Genomic DNA, 24,290 nt, shown 5'->3' on the forward strand with positions numbered 1-24,290 from the left:
CAAATTTCTAATATGCTCAGTGATCATAATGTGTTGTAAAGACCCATAGAATATAAAATGGAAGAATATTTTAACAATAAGTCGAAAGAACCAAATATTTTTTATTTTTTTACGTGACACCATGTACAAAATATTAATACTTTTGTGTAATGCAAGATCCGCCAAAGAGCGCTAATTTTTCATTCTTCAGAAATAATAACAATTATGAGAATATTTACTGGTAATGTTCCATATTCCCCTATAAGTTTCATAACTGCAATTCTTTTCCCTCTTCAATAAATGTTAATTATGCTCGTTATGTATATTCAAAAAAATACTTCTGCTTATAACATGATTGGTAGAATTCCATGGATAATAAACTTATACCAACAAGAATTGTGTCATAAATATTTACCAAGTTGTTTTTAAAAAATGATAGTTTATAACTCCCTTTTCTTCTTTATAATGTATAAATATTGTATAAATGTATAAATGTATAAATAAAAATGAATAATGTATATAAATGTATAAATAAAAAACGTAATAATAATATTAAACATAATATATTTCGTCGTATATTCTATCCTTATATGCGTTGTATAGAAATATAAAAGTTTTACAAGGTTTTTTAAATATAAAAAATTAGTATTTAATATTTCTGATTTTTCTAATAGTAGTAAATAGTATAAATTTTTTATTGGTATAATTAATTTTCCTTAAACATAGTAAATAATATTTAATAGATTAAGTTTTTGTTAGGTGCAATATATTTATTGGAGTTACCATTTACGATCCAATGCTTTATATAGATAGTATCATCTACGACAAAATGTGCAGACATATCTATTTATCTGAGTAATGTAAGTATTGTGACTGTACACTGTTTAAGTTAAAATTGCGTAGACAATTTTCCTTTATAAAACTTAGCATGATATTTAAATAGATTAAACAGAAATGCATCATGTAATTATATGTGTTGAATATGTTTTTTACACATACATTTTTTTACACAACAATTATATTAGCTCTTCTACATCTAAATAACTAAACATCTAAATAAAAAAAAAAAGAAAGATTATAATCAATTTACTGCACGTCGTTAATTTGTATTTTTATTGCCTATAAAATAATTCAAACAATAATCTCAAAATCTTTATACTTTATATAGTTAAAATTAAGATGCAAAGTCATAATATATAGTCATAATATAATAATAGATTTTATCAGAAATAATGTTACAACGAAGTATCAAGACCGAGATGATTCTAGATTACAATTATGTCTCCAGCTCAAATATATTTCTTAGTAGTAAGGTCAAGCAAGATTAAATTAATCAAACCAAGTAATCGAAAGCATTGTACCCTACTGATACAAAATTGATATTTAATAGTGAAATTGCGTGACCTACATAAATTGCTAATAATGTATCATACCAACACGCGAGATAGTTTATGAGTCGTTAGTTGCTAGAACACCAGGTGTAGTGTTCGTTAAAGACGCAGAACAAGTATTCAAGTCAAAGTTTTTAGTTCTTACAACTTTGAACAAGTGAAAAACATCTTCTTCCCACACTTTGAGATAATTTGATCACATTTGCAATAAGTAACTTTTAGTTATCAAACACTTATTTTTTATATGATTTACCATTTCAACGAAAAAATTGCATATTATATTTTAAAAATTCAACGTTAAGTTTATTTATAATTTAGCATAATTTAACAGCAAATATATATTTATTTATTGTCCATAGGTTGATGGTAAATAATTTAAAAAGATGTCAAGTGTAAAAAATTTGAAGCAGGCGTTTATGCCTATCATATGGCTCAATTGTATATTTTGCGTCGGAGTATTTGAAATACCTATAAATCGTCCACGATTTTTCCTAAGTGTTTTTTATGTCATCGTAATATTAACAGGATATTCTATTTTCTTTTACAAAGGAATATTCATCTCTCAGAAAATAACTCAGCATGAGTTTCTGATGCTTGACATTGTATTGGCAATCAACATCTTAGTTGCAATCTTGGCTATAATTCTGTTTTGGAGGAAATCAGAGGTACGTAGCAATATTTCTTGTGTTATTATAGTAAATGAGATGTAGCAAATGACAGTTATGAAAAACTACATTAATAAGTTACAGAAACATTAATGTTCAGTTAATTTTAAAATATATATATAAAAAATCTTTTTCCTTCTTTTACATTCTTTTTGAGACGGTAATATTAAATATTACGTGCGTGTATATTTTTTCCTTGGACATGATGTTTTGTGTTTTTCTAAAATGACTCTATCTCTTCACTGATCTAAAAATTTACTGATCTATTAATAAATTTCATTGTTTGAAGTGTACGAATACTATAATTAAGAGGAATAATATAACGGACAATACTTTGGAAGCATTGGGAATAAAAAAAGAATACGAGAAAATCTATCGCAATGTTTGGTTTCTTGTGACTATTTGGACAGTATGCATAATAATAATAATGATCACATGTATGTTATGGGGATATCACGAGATTGGATACTGGTATGCTTTTTGCCGCGCCATATGCATCTGTTTTCCGGTGACAGTAAATTCTATAATAGATCTCACTTTCGTCTCGTTTATCAGGCAAGTAATATGTGTGTTTGTGTGTGTGTGTGTGTGTGTGTGTGTGTGTGTGTTTCTAAAAGAAATAATTCTTAAATAATATCTTGTAAAAAACATGTCCAAAGAATTAAAATTGTTAGAATTTCTTTAAATCTTAAAATATTTTGTTGAAAATATTGTTTCTTTAGAAACTATTTATAATGGACAAATAATATGTAACACGCTTGTTTATGTTGATTAAATTTGACTGATTAAGTTTGAAATGCGGCAGATGTGTTCATGGAAAATTTCAAAAGACAAATACTTTAATCAACAATATAGTACTCTGTGTAAACGAATCAAAGAGCAAGATTCTTAAGCGCGATGATATGTTTATTACACTTGTCATGGCAGACTATAAAAATTACAAAAGCAAGATAATACACCTAATTCGGACTCTAAGGTAAGATTAACAATAATTATCACTTCTGTCAAAAATCTAAATTAAATTGTTATATTTATTAACTATCAAAGAGAACCTTGTAATAATAAAATAATATATAATACTTTAAACAATATTTATTTTTTATCTTACGCATTTTTTAACAATAATGTATTAAATTAATGTAAAGTATATAACGATTTTTATTAAAATTAAATCTATTTTATACAGAAGAGAAAATTAGAAAGTGAAGTAAATTGACTTAATTTTCTTCACGTATAATAGACGTCAGCAAAATGTATATAAAAGTCTTTCTCAAGTCTTTCTCATTGTCGCCCAACTTTGGAAAAAATTTTGTGTAACGTTCCATATATTTTTTAATTCCATCTGTAAAAAAGATTTTTGGCTGTTCTCAAATCTATGCATATCCTTCTTTAATTCGCCACGTAGGTATGTCTGCATATTGGCCACAGCTTCTTTTATGGTTCAAACAAATTAAAAGAAATAAAATACATAGAAACATAGTTATTATAGGCTTGATGTAGGTAAAGTGAAAATTTAATTTGTCATAAAGTTTGAATCTCTATTACTGCCAAATATTGCGTTATTGTGACGCACTGATATGTACTGTACATGAGGAATACATAAATTAATTCTATACACACTTGTAAACTTATACACTTATACAACATACGCACTAAATTCTGCAGTTTGTTCAAATAATTAAGTATTTAAAAGATATTAATATTATTTGAACTATCACTAAAATACTAAATAATTCATATTTTTCTGTTAAAGACATGTGCATTTGGAAATTACGAAAACGGCACGACAAATTAATTGTGTTTATTGTTTGCAACTTCTACTCGAATTAGCAGTCCATTTTACAATAGTAGCATCGTCCATTTATTGTTTATATGGTGTACTTTTTGGCAAGTTACGCTTAATTGTCGACGACAAAAAAATTGTTGCGTTAATATTATGGGCATGCATTTATTCAACTAAAATTATATTAGTAAATTGGCTTTGCACGTGTGTATCAACTGAGGTATAAACAATTATTTTTTTATTATAAAAGTAAAATACATAATAAAAATTTAGAATTAAAAGGTTTAAAGTTTAATTATATAAAGCTTATATCAGGAACATTATATAACTTAATTAATTATTATATGTATAAATTACATAAATTCGGACTATTTTTTAAATATGTATGATAATAATTTTAATTCTCTATATACTCACAAATATATGTATTGCACATATGTATTATGCGATTTATTCATAATTTTACATATTACATAGGCATAAATAATTATTTCAGGCATGTAAAACCGGTGAAATTATACAATCCTTCGAAGGATCTGTTATTGATGATGATTTGAGAGAAGAAGTAAGTTTCTTTATGTGTTATTAATAATTATATTTCTATTAATCAAAATATTTCTATCAATCATATTGGAACTTTCTCGATAATATAAAACACTAATCAAGAGACACGATAATATCTAGTACCAAGTAAATATGATGCGCAGACCGTCTTGTATATACATATACATATACGTGATAATATTCACAGCACTTAACTTCTTCAAACTATAAATTAAAAATTGATCCATTAATCAGTATGTCTTTTGTCAAAGTTTGAGCCAATTCCTATGAAACTCATTTTTTCCCACAAAAACTGCGGGGTCCTTTAATGATTAAATTATACTGATTAATGGATCAATTTTTAATTTATAGTTTGAAGAAGTTAAGTGCTGTATTTAATATTGTATGTATTTAATATTTATATATTTAACTTAAAAGTATATAAAATTTATAAACAATAACACAGATCAATATTGAATGCAATATGGACAAGATGTGTTTAAATTGACACTTTATTTATTAAATATATAAACTGCAATATATTGTAAAATTTGCAATATAACATAATTAAAATAAAAAAATAACAACAGTCACAGCAATTTTTAGTGTTCAAATAAATATTTCACATGTAATTTCATATACATTTTCCAAAATTCTTTTACGCTCCATTACTTTCAATCTTAACATGTATGATAATATCATATTATAATATCACAATGTTAAACCAATATCTTTACATTGATTATCAAGTGATAATATTAATGCTAACAAATATCTATAAGAACTTCAGTCTTAAAATATAAAATACTATAAAAAATTCGTTGCAAAAAATTATAAAAATATAATTTATAAATATAACTATGAATGCCAAATATAAACTGTGTATGTTTGTATTTATCTGTATAAAAATATATAAATGTGTTTACAGATTCTTCAGTTTACACAACAAATAATACTTCAACCATTAAACTTTACTGCTTTTGATTTCTTTTCAATTGATAATTCTCTTACTGGCAAGGTATGTTAATACTTACTTATTTGCTTAATATAATCAAATAAACAAAATTTTAAAGAATTTTTTACGAAAACCAAACAAGTCCAAAAGTGTATTTCTTAAAATTAAATTGTCAAGAAACCAAAAAATTTATCTTTAAACTGTTTAAACTGTATAAACATTGTAATTTTTATCTGAACATATAATTATAATAGATATAAGCACAAGAGTGCTTATATTTTGATTAATATTAAAAAAACCCATTTATAAAAAAACTCTAAATTTTTTATTCTTAGGAAAAAATTTTACACTATTTATTCTATAATATTTTATATTCAACACTTATAACATCAACAATAATATAAGTAAAAAAGAAAACATTATTTAAAAGTACAAAACAGTATTCTTTATTCTTTATTAACTTAATTCTATAAATTTAATAAAAACATTTTATATTTCTCTTTGTGTTAAAATGGAAATTTTTCTTTGAACATATAAAAAGTATAAGCATAAGTTTTAATTAATATTTTGCGAATTTTATTTAGAAGTTAATTAAAAACCTTCTAAATTCTTGTTTAATTCTTGTAAAAATTTTATATTTATTACCAATTTATGTTTATCTTTATTTCCTATTTTCTGTTTTATTCTTATTAGAACAAAATAATCACAATGTGATAATTCTCTATAAAGAATGATTTAACGTTATAATCTAGATTTTTTGTTAAATGACTTACTTAGTATCTATTTATAGAAAACTTCTCAGTTGTTTATTTATTTCTCAGTTATTTATTTTTTAGTAATAATGTTTTTAGCTAATTGTATACAAAAAACTAAAATGTAAAATTTAAAATAATTGTACAATAAAATATTTAAAATAAATGTAGAATTTAGAAATAAAGAGAATATAAACTAAGTTTTTTTTTTCAGTTTTTTGCTACGGTTACGACGTATGTTGTTATTCTAATACAAATGAATGTACCTGCATAACATGTAAGATGAGAAATAAAATATATAAAGAATTCCTCTACTAATACTATTTTTCCAAAAAATAGTATCGAGAGCGAGAGAGCAAGAAAGAGAGAAAAAGAGGAGAGAGAGAGAGAGGAGAGAGAAAGAGAGAGAGAGAGAGAGAGAGAGAGTTTACAAAGAAATTTAACAAGAAAAACTCATTTAAAAAACCTTGATAAATGTCATGTAATAAATAATTGAATTAATAACATTTCTAAAATATAATATACATAAAATTAATTTAACAAATGTTTCATATAAACTTAATTATTTAATTAAATTTTGCTAATTTTGCTTTTTAATAATTTTGTTCTCTCTTGCAATTAAAAAATTTTGAATCTGTATAATTACAAAGGCGACGAGCGTTGATCAATTCTGCGAGAATTACCATATGCGTATTGCGAGATAACGCGCATGCGAGTGCTACAATGATCAAACGTGCTGAAATATTTTTTGCCATGATTGACGTCATCTGTTAGAAAACGGAACTGTGCAACAATATTAAAATTAGCGATTTTACTCACAGAAAGTAGCACAAAAGGATCATTTTTAACGTACATGTAACAAAAAATACTTTTTACAATTACATGTAAATAATAAGTTTTTTTTAATATTTACATATTATATTTATATTAAACTCTGTAAATAAAAAAAAATTTCAATAAATCTATTTACATGTAGCCAATTTGTACTACTTTTTATTGCTTATCATGTTATTCACTTTATACTCGTATAGTAAAATCAATAGAAGTTCTGTGTATATATCACAAACAATAATAGCCTTATTTGTACTTTATTTAATCAAAATTAAATTTAAAGAGTGTACAATCATAGATTTTATTAGAAATAACGTTACAATAAAATGTCGAAACAAAAATAAGCCTAGATTACAATTATTTAGTAAAATTAGTTAAATGTACGTGTTTCTTGGTATCAAGGTCAGATAAGAACCAAAACAATTAATCGAAAGTGTTCTGCCCTGGTATAAAATTGACGTTTAATAAGTGAAATTGCGTGACTTGAACTGCCGACAATGTATCATACCAGCGAGATCGTTTATCAGCTGTTACAGTTACTCGCCAAGTATAGAGTTTAATAAAGATAATAGGCAAGACTAGTATCCAAGTCAATTTTACCTCTTACAAACATTAAGCAGGTAAAAAACATTTTCTTCTCACACTTTACAACAATTTGATCATGCACGCAATTGTAATAGATAATTTTTAGTTGTCGAAAACTTACTATTCCTATGATTTATGGTTTCAACCAAGAAACTGCATATAATATTTAGAAAATGCCATATAAATTTATTTACAATGCGTTAATTTTAATATAATTTAACTCAAGTATGTATTTATTGTCCATAGGTTGATAGTGAATAATTTAAAAAGATGTCGAGTGTGAAAAATTTGAAACAGGCTCTTATGCCTGTCATTTGGCTCAACTGTATATTTTGCATTGGAATATTCGAAATACCCAAAAATCGTCCACGATATTATCTAAGTGCTTTCTATGTCATCGCAATATTAATTGGATATTCCATTTTCTTTTACAATGGATCTGACATTTTACAGAAAACACTTGTATTTAACCATGTGATGTTTTATGTTATTTTGGGAATCAATGCCTTAGTTGCCGTCTTAGCTATAATTTTATTTTGGAAGAAATCAGAGGTATGTAACAATGTTTCTTGTAAAATTAGTAGATTTAATAAGTATTAGTTATGAAAAAACTTCATTAATGAATTGCAGATACATTAATGTTTAGCTAATTCAAAAAAAATGTGCAACAAATTTTTTTCTTTTTATATATGTGTTTGAATATACAGCAACACATGTATAAATCTGCGTGCGTGTACATTTTCTGACATTTTGTATCTCTACTATAACTTTGTACTGTGTGTGTGTGTGTGTGTGTGTGTGTGCGTGCGTGCGTGCGCGTGTGCGCAAAAGTTTATTGCTATATTAATAAATTTCAATGTTTAAAGGGTATGAATAGTATAATTAAGAAGAATGAAATAGTGGATGATACTTTGGAGGCATTGGGAATAAAAAAAGAATATGAGAAAATCTTTCGAAATATTTTGTTTCTTGTGGCTATCTGGACAGTAACCATAATAGTAATATTCAACATGAGTATATTATGGACATATCGTGAGATTGGATATTGGTATTCCTTTTACGGTGCTGTATGTGTTGGTTTTCCACTTACAATTAATTTTGTAATAGACCTCACTTTCGCTTCGCTTATCAGGCAAGTAAATATATTCTCAAGGAAATACTCAAATAATAAAAAAGTTTATCCAAAGAATTATAATTGTTAAGATTTCTTTGTATCCTAAAATATTTGTCGATCATAGTAATGGCTCTTTATAAATTGTATAGTTTTCAATGTATAAATATTATAAGTAAATGTATAATACGTCTGTGTTTATATGCACTTGAATACTGATTAAGATTGTGATGTGGCAGATGTGTTTATCTAAAATTTCAGAAAATAAATATTTTAATCAAGAATATAGTGCTTTGTGCAAATGAATTAAAAGACAAGATTCATAATCAATACAATAATACATCTATTGTCATGACAGACTATAAAAATCATAAAAACAACATAATACATAGCATTCAAACGCTGAGGTAAGATCAGTAATAATTTCTATTTCTATTAAAGTTTCATACTGATTCCGTCTGTAAAGAAATTTTTGGCTTTTCTCGAATCTGCGTGTAAAAGGAGCATAGCAAATTGAAAAAAATTTGTGGTACAAAATTATTTCTCACGAAACTTGACATAGACGTAGTATGAAGTTAAGTATAAAGAAACCAAAATTGACTAATTAAATTCTGGTCAAAATAAATCCTGGTCAAAAATTAGAAAACAGTTCCGGCGAGTTGTGCGATGGCAATACCTATTTACTCATTTATACAATCATATTTTAGCATATAATCAGTTTCCTCAGTGTCTTTGCACTTTTTATCGCTCTCCAAGACCTTCTCAGAACTAACTAAGTTACAAGAGTTGCTAAAATAGACACCGCCATCACATGACCCGCCGGATTTATTTTCTAATTTTTGACCAGAATCTATTTATTTAGCCGGTTAATTTTGGTTAGATTTCTTTATATTTCACCTCATACTATATCTATATCAAGTTAAATGACAATAAAATTTTGCACATATCACAACATTTACTCTTTAATTTTTTCATCACTCGCGTATCACTGACCACGTAAAATACTAACCACCTTTTATAGTTCTACAAATAAAATAATAAATAAAAATTGAAAGAAGCAGAGTCAGGTTCATTATCTGTTGAGTGACTAAATTCCATAATAATTTAACGTTCCTTCGGCAATGGCGAGAATGGTGAATGGCAATGATTAAAAGATTTTTTGTTATAAACAACTGAAATTTGAATATTTCCCACATTCAGTATACAGACCTATATATATACATATACATAATACATATACGTATACATATACATATATATGTATACACACAATTATATAATGTATATATATTGTATATTTATATTGTATAATTGTGTATATGGTATCCAGATTGTAAAATGTATTATTAATGTTTTTTAATAAAACGTCTAGTCGTTTTATAATGACTTCGGATATAATAACAAATTTTATTCGTAGATGGAATCGAAAGATTTAAACACAAGATTTGAACACAAAATTTTTTGCAAAATTAAGCTATAATATTGAGAAATAATATTATATATATTTTGTTAACGTGTAAGAAATTAATTCAATTTGCACGCATTCACACGTACACAACACACATCCAGGATTTTGTAGCATATTTAAACAATCAAGTTTGAAAGATATTATGTTCCTTACATATCAATAATTAATTTTATTTTTCTGTTAAAGGCATTTGCATTTGAATGTTACGAAAATAGCACGACAAATTAATTGCGCTTATTATCTGCAACTTCTGCTCGAACTAGTAGTCCAGTTTACATTAGTAACAATAAATATTTATTATCTATATGGTATATTTTTGGGGCCTAGACCCTTGGACCTAGACAACGAAAAAATTATATCGATAATAATATGGACATGCGTTCATTCAATAAAAGTCATATTAATAAATTGGCTTTGCACAAATATCACAACCGAGGTACAATTATTATTTGTGATAAAAATAAAATATATAATTATATATGTAATTAATATCACAGTCTGGGGGCAAGGCCATAAGTTTTAAAAAAATTTTTTAATAGTGATCTTTTTGGAAAAAAGTTCAATACTATAAAGTAACTAAAAATAGCTAAAAATATTACCTTAACAGGACCTAATAACAAAATAAGGTTACTATAGGGCCACTGGAAAAATTTTTAGTCAAGTATATATTCAGTGTCTTTTAAATACTTATATGTATATGTAATAATAATTTAAATTCTGTACTAACACAAATACTTATACAATAATTAAGTATTGAATACATATTATGCGATATATAATTTTACAGACTTTACAAATCGCATTGCATGCATTAATATTTATTTCAGGCATATAAAACCGGCGAAATTGTACAATCTTTTGAATGGTCTGTTATTAATAATGATTTGAGAGAAGAAGTAAGTCTTTTTATGTATTATAGATAATTATATTAATCAAAATCTTTCTTTATAACATACAACATTAATCAAAAGTATGGCAGTATTTTCTGTAAATGTGTAACACAAAACCGTAAGATTGTAAGGTGCGTCATTTTAATTGTCTCAAGCAAATATTTTGAAAAAAAATAAAAGATACAAAAATATGTTTCAGATATAATGTAATTGTAAGGTTTCAAGGGAGATATAAAATGCCCTTTTTTTGTTTAATGTTGGATAATCAATGGATTTGAAAGTCATAAAGCCACCTTTAATTTCTTAAATGAAACAAATAATAATCTTCTATTTTTCATTTCATTTTTGGCTGAATTCTGTATTCGATTCTTTTCCGGTTTTAGTGAAACTTTACAGGTACGTAGTATTTATTAAATGCAATTGAATGCCATAAGAGTAAATTTACAAAAACGTTTAAGTTTTCAAGATATTTAACTTTTAATTATATGCTGTTTGTATTTTTTCACGCAAAGTGAAGTTCATTTCTTTTTGCTTTAACAGTGAAATAATGTTGTATGGTGTATCATTTGTTTATTTTGATATTTTCAATGACATACGCACGCGGACAAATGTTAGAAAATATTGCAACATTGTCAGTCAGTCAGTTCGCGAAGCAAACTTCACTCCACACTCCTCGGTGCTTATGGCAGGTGACATTGTCAATAATTTCTCTGTTCCATATGAGTTTTCGTTTTTTCATGCAAAACGAAGTTTACCTCATACTACCACACAATAAACAATAGTTGCCGAGTAAAAATTTTGAAAGTTATTCAAAGTATCTTGATAAGATATATCTAAGTTAAAATTATAAGAAATATTTATCAATTAAAATAAGAATATTTTTAAATTATAAGTATATCTCAAAAACTATACATATGTACGAGACCGCCGATTAATTTATTAGGTATATGTATAACAATAAAATAAAATAATTCAATAAAATAGTCATTAATTTTAGTTCTTTGTACAAAAAATTCAAAAATTATTAACATAAGTTAAATAATAAATAGTTAAACTAGACGTTTTCATACGTTCGCTTTTATGGTATTTGACTACATTTATTGTAGTAAATACTACCTGTCTGTAAAAGTTTATTAAAATCGGAGGAGGAATGGATACAAAAATCATACCATATTTTCTTACAACTTATTTTAAAACCTTTCCAAATTATAATAAAATTTAAATAATTATAATAAAATATTTTTTATTAAATATTTTTTGAGCTATAAGAATTGACAATTATAATACCACCGTTATTATTCAAGGTATACGCGAAGCTTACCTGGTAAAATTTGTCCCTTTTCTGTTACTTTTGTTGTATGTATTATGGGTCCGTGCAGTTTTTTTAAATAGAAACTGTTCGAAAAATTGATTAGAGTCAATAATATTAATGCAACAAGTATTTAGAAAATACTCTCTATCTCTAAAATATTAAAAAAATTTTTATGAAAAATTATGTAAACATAGTTTATAAATATATAAACATATATATTATTTATACGTACATACTTATTTATATAGCAATATAAATATGTTCACAGATTCATCAATTTACACAACAAATAATGCTTAATTCATTACATATCACTGCTTTTGGGTTTTTTTCAATTGATAATTCTCTTACAGGCAAGGTATGTTACTTACGTTTTTGCTTAACGTTTAATCAAATAAGTAAAATTTAAAAGAATTTTTTACATAAACCAATATCTTAAATTTTATGTTAAATGGACTTATTTGATGTTTGTAAAAAACCTTGCAATTACTTACGTATTTTTTTAAATTAAATATGTATAACTAATATTTTTAGCACATAGTTGTATGTAAAATAATTAAAGTGTACATTTGCATTATTTATTTACATAATTATAAGATTTGAGAATGAAAAAATAAGAACCAAATTTATTAATTTTTTTCAGTTTTTTGCCACGGTGACGACGTACGTTGTTATTTTAATACAAATGAACATACCTACATAATATGTAAAATAAATTAAATATTTTATAGATAAACAATTTTTCAATTAATATTGCTTTTTCAAGAAATAAGAGCAAAATTTAAAAGTTTATTTAAATTACTTTGACGTTACGTAATTAATAATTAATATAAATTTTTTGAAAGATGTACATTAAAGCGTATATACGTTAAATTAATTTAAAAAATGTTTAATATTATGCAATCTCAATAAAATTTTGTTAGTTTTATTAATTTTATTTCTTTATTACACAATTTTGCTTGCCAAAAAAAATTTTGTTCAACCAGTTGTGAATTTATTATAATAATAAGAATTAAAGTTTCTATAAAATTAATTTAACTTAAATTTAATAAAATTGTACAAAACATTTAATTAAATATCAGAAATTTTATTGCATATGTATAATGCGTATCTTGTTATTGAAAAAAGGCCCGTTTTTCATTTTTGTCACTTACGTATCTTGTGCTTAAGTAAGCAAAATTTAGCCATTGCAATTAATATATTTAATTGTTTGTAATTTGGAAACTATTATAATCTTGTCATTTCAGAAATATGTTTTCAAGAAAAATTAAACAGTAGAACACAGCCTGTATATTACGCATATATGTGACAACGCAGTTTAAAAATTACTAATGCTTCGTAGAAATATTAATTCTCTTAACTACGTATACATATGCTACCGTTTAATGATTTAACGACTTTACAATGAGTTGATCTAATCAAATATTATCTCATCATCGTGATGAATGTGTCGGCCGCATAGTACTTGACTCTCAACTCGGGATCTAATAGTTAGTACATGAAATTGTAACAGTTACGATCATGGTTAATACTATAGAAAAAGCTTTAAGACCTCTCTCTTTAGTTGCTTTTTTCTTTGGTTTCGGAATTCTCAAACATTCTCTTAATTATTGGGAATTTCGTTTGAGTATCATTTACATATTAATTGTATGGAGTTTCTATGCCTGTGCGTTTCATTCTATGATATACATCTTTAACCCAAGACGTATATTCAATAACTATTTGGTTTTTATGACAGTAAATATGAATATATGTATAACAATAATATCTGTAACTCTCACCATTCTCAAATATCAGGTATATATTTTCTTTATAATTGTAGATATGTTTTTCTTTATAAATATTATTTGATCTATTATTTATAGTAAACCAGATATTATAGATATAATTATATTACCTGTGCCATTTTGAAATTATCTTATTTTTACTTATTTCAAAGTATTAAATTAAATTTAATTTAGACGAAGTCTATTTCTATATTGCACAACGGAGATTTTTCTACATGTAGAATAAATTCTTTTTAAATATTAAAAAAAAAATATTTATTTTAAAACATTGATTTCTTTATCTAAAACAGTTTCACAAAATGTTAAGTTAGAAATTGATGTTTAATCTATTTCATGATAGACAAATATGAATATTTCAACAAAATATTTATCAAAAGATATTGTTTTATTTAATGTACCGTAGTTACATATATGTTTTTTGTACATTTTTCCAAAAATAATACATAATTTATATAATTATTGATGTTATTCTCAGAAAATTCGCACATGTATAAAAAAACTTGGTCTTGTGGATGATACATTGGAAAAGCTTGGTACGCCCAAAGAATACTGTAGACTTCAAAACTCAATATTACGGATATTAATTATATATTTTGTAACAATTCTCATATTGTTTGGTGCTGATTCTATTTGGAATATAGAAAAGTTTAACACTTTAAAAGCCATAATAATTCCTCTTGTTTTGGCGTATCCTTTTCATGTTAACACTCTGGGAGATATAATGTTTGCATGTGTTATAAGGTTTGCAAAATGTATTTTATAAAATTATTATTTTATTAAAATTTAATTATAAAAATTATTGTCAAAATCTGATTAAAGCCAGCTAATTTAAATCTATACAAATTTCTAAATTTTAAGGTTAAGAATATTACATTAAATATTATGTCATAAATTAATAAGTTGCTATTTTATTAAAATACATTTTTTTAATTTATTATGTAAATTTGAAACTTTATGATTATTTTTACATATTTTTTAAATATAAATTTGTAAAATTTAAATTAAAAAAGTAATAAAAATAATTTACTTATTTTTAATTCTACTGCATATGTAAAAATATTTTTTTAAATGTTTTAAAACATATTTAAACAAAAAATTGTAGATATATTGGTAATAGATTGGATAAAATAAATAATTATATGGAACAACTATCAGATACTGAAGAATATGGACTCAGATGCAAGTGGGAAAAGTTTCCAGTCATTCGCTTCTATGTCCAAAGTGCAGAGAACCGCAAGCATGTATTATGGACCATAATGTAATTCAATGCTAAAGTAATATAAAAATACTGAAGAAAATATTTTGTTAAAAAAAAGAAGGAAATGACGTTATACTAACCAAACATATAAGTATACATTGATATAAAGTATTATCATTTAATGAATTGCAATTTTATGTACACAAACAGCATTTATTTAATTTTGTAAAATAATTAAAATCACAAACAAGGGAAGAATATTAAATTAGAAGTCCAGTATTGTTCAAATATTAAATAAACAACTTAATTTTCGGCCTTTCTAAAAAAATTATACTGTTTATTTTTAAACAAATAATCTTTTAACTTTAAAATAGTCTCCGTTACTTTCTACACACTTCTGCTAATTTTCGGGTAACTGACAAATCCGCTTTTGAAAAAGGATGGTAATTTCAAATTGATAAATTCATTAATGCTTTTGTCAAAAGACTTGATGTGGGAATCAACGAGGATGATGTTGTAGAGAAATGATAGTAATTTGAAGGGACGAGGTTTGGAGAATACGCCACGTAAAAGAGAATTTCTCAGCTAATGTCGAAAATGACTTCTAATGTTGTTTTCATGTGTACAATCGCATATTGATAGTAAAATCAGATCTTTCCTCCTTCCAGTGCTAATTAAAAGATCTTTTTTTCAAGTATGTTATTTAATTTAATTAATTATTGCTAGTAACGGTCAAAATTGACAGTTTCATCGAGTTTGAGCAACTTATAATAAATTATGTCTTGTTAGATCCATCAAATAGGATATCAAGGCATTCTTCATTTTGAACATTAAAATTGCCATCACAAAGCTACTTTTTACATATGCTATAAAATACAGTATCTTCAATTAAAGCCAAGCAAATCATTTTTTTAGTCTGTGAGACTTTTCTCAGTTAGAATGAAAAAAGGAAGTAGTGTCTTTCTCTCTCTCTCTCTCTCTCTCTCTCTCTCTCTCTCTCTCTCTCTCTCTCTCTCTCTCTCTCTCTCTCTCTCTCTCAAATTTCAATCAATCAATCCCGGTCTCTCCCCGTCTCTCCCGGTCTCTCCCGTCTCTCCCCGTCTCTCCCCGTCACTCCCCATCTCTCCCGGTCTCTCCCTGTCTCTCCCCGTCTCTCCCGTCTCTCCCGGTCTCTCTCCGTCTCTCCCGGTCTCTCCCCGTCTCTCCCCAATTCTCCCGGTCTCTCCCCGTCTCTCCCGGTCTCTCCCCGTCTCTCCCGGTCTCTCCCGTCTCTCCCCGTCACTCCCCATCTCTCCCGGTCTCTCCCTGTCTCTCCCCGTCTCTCCCGTCTCTCCCGGTCTCTCTCCGTCTCTCCCGGTCTCTCCCCGTCTCTCCCCGTCTCTCCCGGTCTCTATCCGTCTCTTCCCGTCTTTCCCAGTTTCTCCCGTCTCTCCCCGTCACTCCCGGTCTCTCCCCGTCTCTCCCGGTCTCTCTCCGTTTCTTCCGTCTCTCCCTAACTCTCCCGGTCTTTCCCGGTCTCTCTCAGTCTCTCCCGGTCTTTCCCCGTCTCTCTCAGTCTCTCCCGGTCTTTCCCCGTCTCTCCCGGTCTCTCCCGTCTCTCTCGGTTTCTCCCCGTCTCTCCCCGTCTCTCCCAATCTCTATCCATCTCTCCCCGTCTCTTCTGGTCTCTCCCGTCTCTCCCCGTCTCTCCCCGTCTCTCCCGTCTCTCTCCGTCTCTTCCCGTCTCTCCCGGTCTCTCCCCATCTCTCCCCATCTCTCCCCGTCTTTCCCTGTCTCTCTCCGTCTCTCCCGGTCTCTCCCGGTCTCTCCTGGTCTCTACTGGTAGATATGGAAGAAACGCAATTGAATAAATTACAAGTAGCACAGAATTGGGCTATGCGAGTAATATTACAATGTAATAGATACACCAAAATAGAACATATGTTACAAGCGTTGCAATTTATGTCTATAAAACAGAGACTACACTATAATGTATGTATATTTAAGATTTTACATAACTTGGCGCCAAATTATTTAAATAGACTAGAAGTAATTAGTAATGAAAATGGAAAAAAAACAAGACAGAAAGGGACTATCGCAATAAAATTCGTTAGAACTAAAAGTGCCCAAAAAAGCGTGTGTTACAAGGACATAAAATTATACAATACCTTGTCAACAGAAATTAGAAGTTGTGAAAGAATTGATGTATTTAAACGGATGTTAAAGAAGCATGTATGTAAGTCTATGTAAAACATAATAGTTGAGAAAGCTAAATAAACTTCAATCAATTCAAATTCTCTCTCTCTCTCTCTCTCTCTCTCTCTCTCTCTCTCTCTCTCTCTCTCTTTCTCTCAGATGTTTTTTGACATCGCTTTCATTACTGTTTCTTGAAATTATATCAGTCTATTAGCTATTATGTCTTGTTTTAAACTTACACTAAAAAAAAAATTTATTAGATTAAAATAAATATTTTTTCAAATAGTACCAAGCAGAAGTTTTATAAAAAATAAATAATATTTATTACAAATAAATTAATATTTTTTATAATTTATAAGATAGATTATACATTTTTTGAATTATAGAAAATATTATCTTATTTGAAATAAATATTATTTAGTTTTTACAAAACTTCTGCTTGGTACTATTTGAAAAAATATTTATTTCAATCTAGTAAATTTTTTTTAGTGTAAGGCGCATTAAAACAACTAACAATTGCGGAAAAAATTTAGATTTAAATAGGTGCTGTAATTGATTAAATTATAGAAATTGAGAATTAAGTTGTATATATAATATTAACAAAATTTTAATTTCATATAATATGTATATTACATATTTTTGCATTAATAATTCAAATCTAATTTGTTATTATTTATGTAAAAATTATCGATCTAACAAGTGAAAGAGCAGAAGTAAAAACGCACTTTTGAAATATGGTTTATTGCACAAAAGATATTGGTGCCTATATAAATTTCAAGTTTTAGCTTCAGATACATTTTAGTTTGCTTTTAAAATTAACAATAAATGTAAAATTTTTTAAATCATTGCCATTGATTAATCACTTGACTTTGATTCATCAGATCTCAAAAAGAAGAGAAAAAAGTTACATACTGCAATATTCCAGACTCAATCGACTTTCCTGATACATATAAATACAATTTGGATTCATTGACCGAGGCTGCTAAAAATTAATTAACGTTATTGTCCACTGAACTAATAAGGTAATATTAAAAATATTTTATTTTATTCGCATCAAGAAAAGCCATCTGAAATAAATCTGACATATTGTAATATTTAATTTTTTCTTTCTTCCTTGAGATTTATCATCCCCCAAGTAGGTAATTGAGAGCTCTGACGATTTTAAAATGTTTCTATTTATTATTAATTTCTGGAAAAAACTAAGAAGTGTTCCAAGTTAGAATTATTTTTTATACATATAAACACAAAGGACTATCTTTTGCAATAAATCACACTTTTGTTTAAAAAAGTTTTTTCACTTTTGCTCTTCACTTTGTAAATTAGAACTTTTGTAATTATATAATAATAATAATATATCTTTATATAATCAATATAAAGTTTATATCAATTTATAATACATATGTTTTTTAATTATGTTTCATTTTTCTCTTATCTATTCATCTTTTATATCTGGAACTATAATCACACAAGACAAATAATTACTAATTTGTTCTAAATAAAAGTTTAATATAAGACTAATATAATTCTTTACACGCGTATAATATACAGAATATACAATGTATATAAAAATAATAAGTTAATAAAAGTATATTGTAATTTTATAATAGATATATTTATTTGTTAATGTAATGTTTTAGGCATCTTCATTCGGAGCTTTGTCGAATAGCTCGTGATATAAATGACTTATTCGGGACGCAAGTGACATTACAAATAGTTTCTTATTTCATTATTTTTATCACATCATTTTATGTACAGTATCATATGTTATTATGCCTAAAACAAATGCATGGGAGCGATTCAGCTAAACTAAAACTTATATTTGTCACCGACTTGTGGTGCATACTGTTTTTGATAAAATTCATATCATTAAATTATATTTGCGAAAGTGTTAGTTCTAAGGTAAGTTGATTTTCATAAATTAAAAAATTGTTCTCACTATTAAAAAAGAATTGTTTTCATGAGTAAAAAGTTACATGACATACTTTTCAATTTCTCTGCAAGCTGCAATTATAATCTTTTTAGTAAAACTAAATAATAATTATGATAGTAATAAGAATACAAGAATAATCTTTATTCGCAAGAAAATATTAAGTAAATCCCTCCTTCATAAAGATTGTAATATTGTTTAATCTTATAAATATGTCTGTTTATAATTAAAAATCATACAATATATATTATATATTATTATAATCAAAATCGTAAATAACTTTATAATTAAACGTAATTAACTTTATACCATTTCAGGTGCAAAAAACGAAAGACTTGACACATAAATTAACAAATCTTTTACGTTTTACCGAAACGTATAGAGAGGTAAAATCAATTTTCTAATACTTTTTAAGTTTAGATAATTTTTAAGTATTTTTAAATGAGATATTTATCCTTAGATATAATATAATTATATTATAATATAGATTTATCAGTTTCTTTTGCAAATATCACTTCGGCCATTGGAGTTTATCGGAATGGGCATGATTCATTTTGGTTATAAGTTTATTCATAAGGTTAGTCTTATTCAATTGTATATGTATATGTATATATATGTATGTGTGTGTGTGTAAAATTTTAATTTAAATTAATATTTAAGTGTAATAATAATAATAATCTAGAATTTAAAAATCAATAGATATCTAAGAAAAATAAATATCGATATTTTTATTCATACATAATTGAGTTTTCTTTTTCTTTCTAGTTCTTTATCTGGATACTTACTGTTATTATTCTTATAATACAAATGGATACTTATCCAATTTTTCGAACGTCTAGGACTAATGAAACATGTTTCGATAGAGATGTGTAGAAAAAAAAAGAAATTATAATACTTCTGAATCATCTTTGCAATTTATTATTTAAGAAACCAATTATATAAAAATTAAATATAGATGTATAAATGTCGCAATATTTATTTATTCAAATTAATAAAAATTGGTCTCGGATATATTGAATCAGAAATACATATATGAAATCATTATTCAATATTTATTTTTTATTTATTTATTTAGTTTATCTATTCATTATTTGAATATTAATTGTTATTTACTTTAATTTATTTTGTAAATATACATATTCACTAATTATTCATATACATTTTAAATAAAAAAAGCACTTTTAATAACTATAAATAACGTTTTTATTAATCATGGAAAGATTTAAATGCTATAAAGCAAGATTTTGTTAAATAAAAAATTTAATTTCTTTTAACATGATTCGCAAAAATAAAAAAAAGTATTTTATACTCTAAATTTACAAGACTATAAAGAATGTAAACAGAAAAACTTTCAAATGCTCAAAATAAATAAAAAAATAATTTTATTAAATTTATAAGTAAAATTTTTATTTTTTTGCACTCACTGTCTTGTGTTTAAAAATTTTAACAATTTAAATTCAATATTATTCTTAAAATGTATGCGGCAATATGATATTTTCATGATATTTTCAAACTATACTTAAGCTAATTTAAACATAACATACTATACGTCAGTGAACAAAAAATGGAGATAAAACAAACATATACGCAACTAAAAATTATGTCACAAAAGAGATGAAAATGTAAAAAATAATAATAAATGTAACTATTAAATTTGTGATCATTATTAAAAAATGTATTGTCACAGTTGCAAAAAAAGAAAAGTAATGTTATCTGGTTTGTTATAAAAAAAATGATTGTTACGAGTAGAGGTGTTACAAATAACGCGTTATACCTCAACCCTGACAATGTCTATCTAATGTTTATCGATTATGTCATTACGTTTTTATAAAGGACGTTATACGTTTATTGATTTTATATAATTCATTATATTAATGCATTAAACCATTGTTATATCACTTTATTACTTCTACTTTATTATTTAATAAGTAAATTACGTGGATGCTAAATGAGGCTTATGTCAGTTTCAAATTGATATTTGACAAACGTTAGTTTACGATAGAAATTAAGATAGTGATAAATATGGAGTCTACCATAGAAGAGGCCATATATTCGCTAATCTTGACTTCTTCCTTTCTCGGTTTAGGCGCATTCTATAAAGAAACCTTACTTATATATAAGTGTTTTCTATAATATTACATTATGGATCATTTATATTTTATTATATTTACTTACTTAATATTTATTATATTATATTTATATTATGCTATATTTACCTTTTTCTACACTATATCGTGACTACACTTAAGGTGGACATATAATTTCAGACGGACTATGCTGTAGCCGATACGTATTTTGGTATTTTTACTATCATTACTTCTGTTAAATGTATGTCTGAACAAGATACGTATGTTCAATATTAAGATTAACTTCATACTCAGATTAAATAATTTAATACCACAAAGGTCAAAATATAACTACATATTCTGCTATAAATATAATAAAATTATTATACTTTAAATACTTTTTACGTTGTTAAATACTTTTTATGTTATTGAAAAATACACATATTAAATTATTGCCTTTCGGATATTAATGAAAAAACTTACTATTGTGGCTAAAACGTTAGAAAAATTAGATACACCAAAACAGTATCATAAGTTATATATATGTGCAAAATGGCTGTTAACTGAATGGTTAATGTGTCAAGTTGAAAATATGTGTGACATGATAATTTGGTTCCATACCAGAGAATCGTCAACATTTACTTATACTTACACCGCAAACTATTATTATCACGTTAATATATTCATAAATGTATTATTTTTAATTATTCTATTTGTTTGTATATTACTCAGATTATTCAAGTAATTTCTATAAGAAAGATTAAAGCTAATTAGACTAACTTTTCAGTTTTGAATTTACATTTTTACTAAGCAATTTATCAAGAATGTTATATCATTTATTAGGCGTATTAGGTTAATATTATATCTTAATAATAAATAAAAAATAATAATTAGTGCTAAAAATTATTTTTTAAATGTTTCTTAACATATATATGTATCAAATACCTTCAGTAAGTATCAAAATAAGTTTTACAACATTGTCGACTTAAAAAAAATTTATAATATATTAAAGTAATTTATTAATATATTTCTATTTACTTTAATATAATTTAATATAAATTTAAAATACAAATTATATACTCATATTTTATAACAATCAGTCTGTCAGTCAATCTATCAGTCAGTTAGTCAGTCAGTCATTCTGTCGGTCAGTCAGTCTGTCAGTTTATCGGTCGCGTGTGTCAAGCTAGTTTCCGTTCAATGAAACGGGAACTCATGTCAGAACTGTCAAATTTTAATAGGTCTGTTTTTTATTCCTGCACTGCTGCACTGATCATGCAATAAGTTAGAATAAGACAAATATATTTTTTCTCGTTCTAACTTATTGCACTAGTGCAGCAGTGCAGGAATAAAAAACAAACCTACTGTGTGGAGGCTAACTTAAACACACGCTAAGATATAAAGTAATATTTCTCATTTCTTAATTATCGTTCTTCTTTAAACATTACAAACTAAAATATTAATATATTAACATATACTATCTTTTTCAATTTTATATTAAATATTGTGATAAAAATATTATTTTTCAAATTGATAATAAAAATAGAGAAATGCATAAAAATTACTCATCATTAATGTTTTAATTTCTCAGTATATATTTAGTGACGAGTCACCTTCATTCATCAAGCCGAATCGATCATTTTAATATTTTCTTAAGTGCTCTACCGAACATTGCAATTATAAAGAAAAAACACATTCTTTTTAATGTAATTAACATAATTAACAATGAATAATATGATAAATAAGTTTAACACTCAATGTTAATTTATGTAATAGTCACGATCATAACTTGTACCATGATTCGACAAGCCTTCCTCTTTCTTTACATATTTTATTATAAATTTATGTGTCTATTAATGATTAAATAAATAAAAACGTGGCGTAAAATAAATCGTATATATGAACATTTTATATTCTGTTACAGTTTGTTTATCTCTTTTATTACAAGCTATTTTTTTCATTGACAGTAGCATTTTTTGCTACCATCTTATTAATTGTTGAAGATCTTTTTGTACATAAAAATTTTTTTATTTATAAATAAAAATTTTTTAATTTAGAAAAATGACGAAATTAATAATCTTACATTTAAAAAATCTTAAATTAAAAAATTTTAATATTAATTTTAAATTTAATATTGTTTTTAAAAACAGAAATTTGATTGGCTCATGATATTTTAAAGTTTAAAGATATATATCTAAAAATGATTTAAATTCAATGAACTACGATCAATCAAAGACCAGAGATAGAATATACATACACACAAACGCAACTATGTTACAAATAAGTTCAAAATATAAAAAATAACGATAAGAGTAACTATAATTAAATTCATTATTAAAGAAATAGAATTACGTTATTTTTACAGTTCTAAAAAAAGAAAAGTAATGCCGTTATCACAAATGGCTTACAGAAAATGTACTCTTACATGAAAGTGTGTTATATTTCTTAACGTCTAATTACATTTATCGATTATGTCATTATGTATGTTTATAAAGAATACATTTTGTAAAACCATTGTATAATTTTTTAGATTAATGTATTAAACCATTATTCCATCATTTTATTAACACAAGCAAATTACGCAGTGGCTAAATGAGGCTTATGACAGTTTTGAATTGATATTCGACATCAGTTTATATAGGAACAACAGTAGTGATAAATATGGCTTCTACCACTATAGAACAGGCCATATATCCCCTAATTTTAACTTCTTGCTTGCTTGGTTTAAGCGTATATCCCTCAAAAAAATTTTACTTTAGTGTTTTTTATAACATGACATTATGGACTTTTTATATTTGGCTTATTTATTATACTGTGACCGCGCTTAAGGTAGATACATGGTTTCAAACAGGTTATGCCATAGCCGATATGC

At 25.9% G+C, this 24,290-nt stretch overlaps 4 protein-coding genes across 5 annotated transcripts in view; 3 read left to right on the forward strand and 1 right to left on the reverse strand.

Annotated features, from left to right (window-relative positions):
• LOC118644945 overlaps window positions 1–24,290 on the reverse strand; it is a 356,119-nt gene that overhangs the window by 32,830 nt on the left and 298,999 nt on the right. The window lies entirely within an intron of this gene.
• LOC105832089 (gustatory receptor 68a) lies at window positions 1,161–6,425 on the forward strand. Its single transcript, XM_028194411.2, has 8 exons — window positions 1,161–1,581; window positions 1,730–2,035; window positions 2,325–2,590; window positions 2,841–3,011; window positions 3,789–4,038; window positions 4,315–4,383; window positions 5,290–5,379; window positions 6,283–6,425. Exons 2-8 carry the CDS (start codon window positions 1,754–1,756, stop codon window positions 6,340–6,342), a joined length of 1,188 nt encoding a protein of 395 aa, XP_028050212.1. The 5' UTR covers window positions 1,161–1,581; window positions 1,730–1,753; the 3' UTR covers window positions 6,343–6,425.
• On the forward strand, window positions 6,471–9,625 carry LOC114255498. 2 transcript variants are annotated; one of them, XM_028194426.2, is made up of 3 exons: window positions 6,471–7,519; window positions 7,731–8,036; window positions 8,351–9,625. In XM_028194426.2, exons 2-3 carry the CDS (start codon window positions 7,755–7,757, stop codon window positions 8,684–8,686), a joined length of 618 nt encoding a protein of 205 aa, XP_028050227.1. In that variant the 5' UTR covers window positions 6,471–7,519; window positions 7,731–7,754; the 3' UTR covers window positions 8,687–9,625. The 2 variants fall into 2 exon arrangements, with proteins under 2 accessions (XP_028050227.1, XP_028050225.1); XM_028194424.2 differs by having other exon boundaries at window positions 6,471–8,036.
• On the forward strand, window positions 18,971–20,729 carry LOC114255500. Its single transcript, XM_028194432.2, has 4 exons — window positions 18,971–19,324; window positions 19,670–19,738; window positions 19,840–19,929; window positions 20,118–20,729. Exons 1-4 carry the CDS (start codon window positions 19,187–19,189, stop codon window positions 20,223–20,225), a joined length of 405 nt encoding a protein of 134 aa, XP_028050233.2. The 5' UTR covers window positions 18,971–19,186; the 3' UTR covers window positions 20,226–20,729.

This window comes from Monomorium pharaonis, chromosome 3 (assembly GCF_013373865.1).
Source record: "Monomorium pharaonis isolate MP-MQ-018 chromosome 3, ASM1337386v2, whole genome shotgun sequence".
NCBI lineage: Eukaryota > Metazoa > Arthropoda > Insecta > Hymenoptera > Formicidae > Monomorium > Monomorium pharaonis.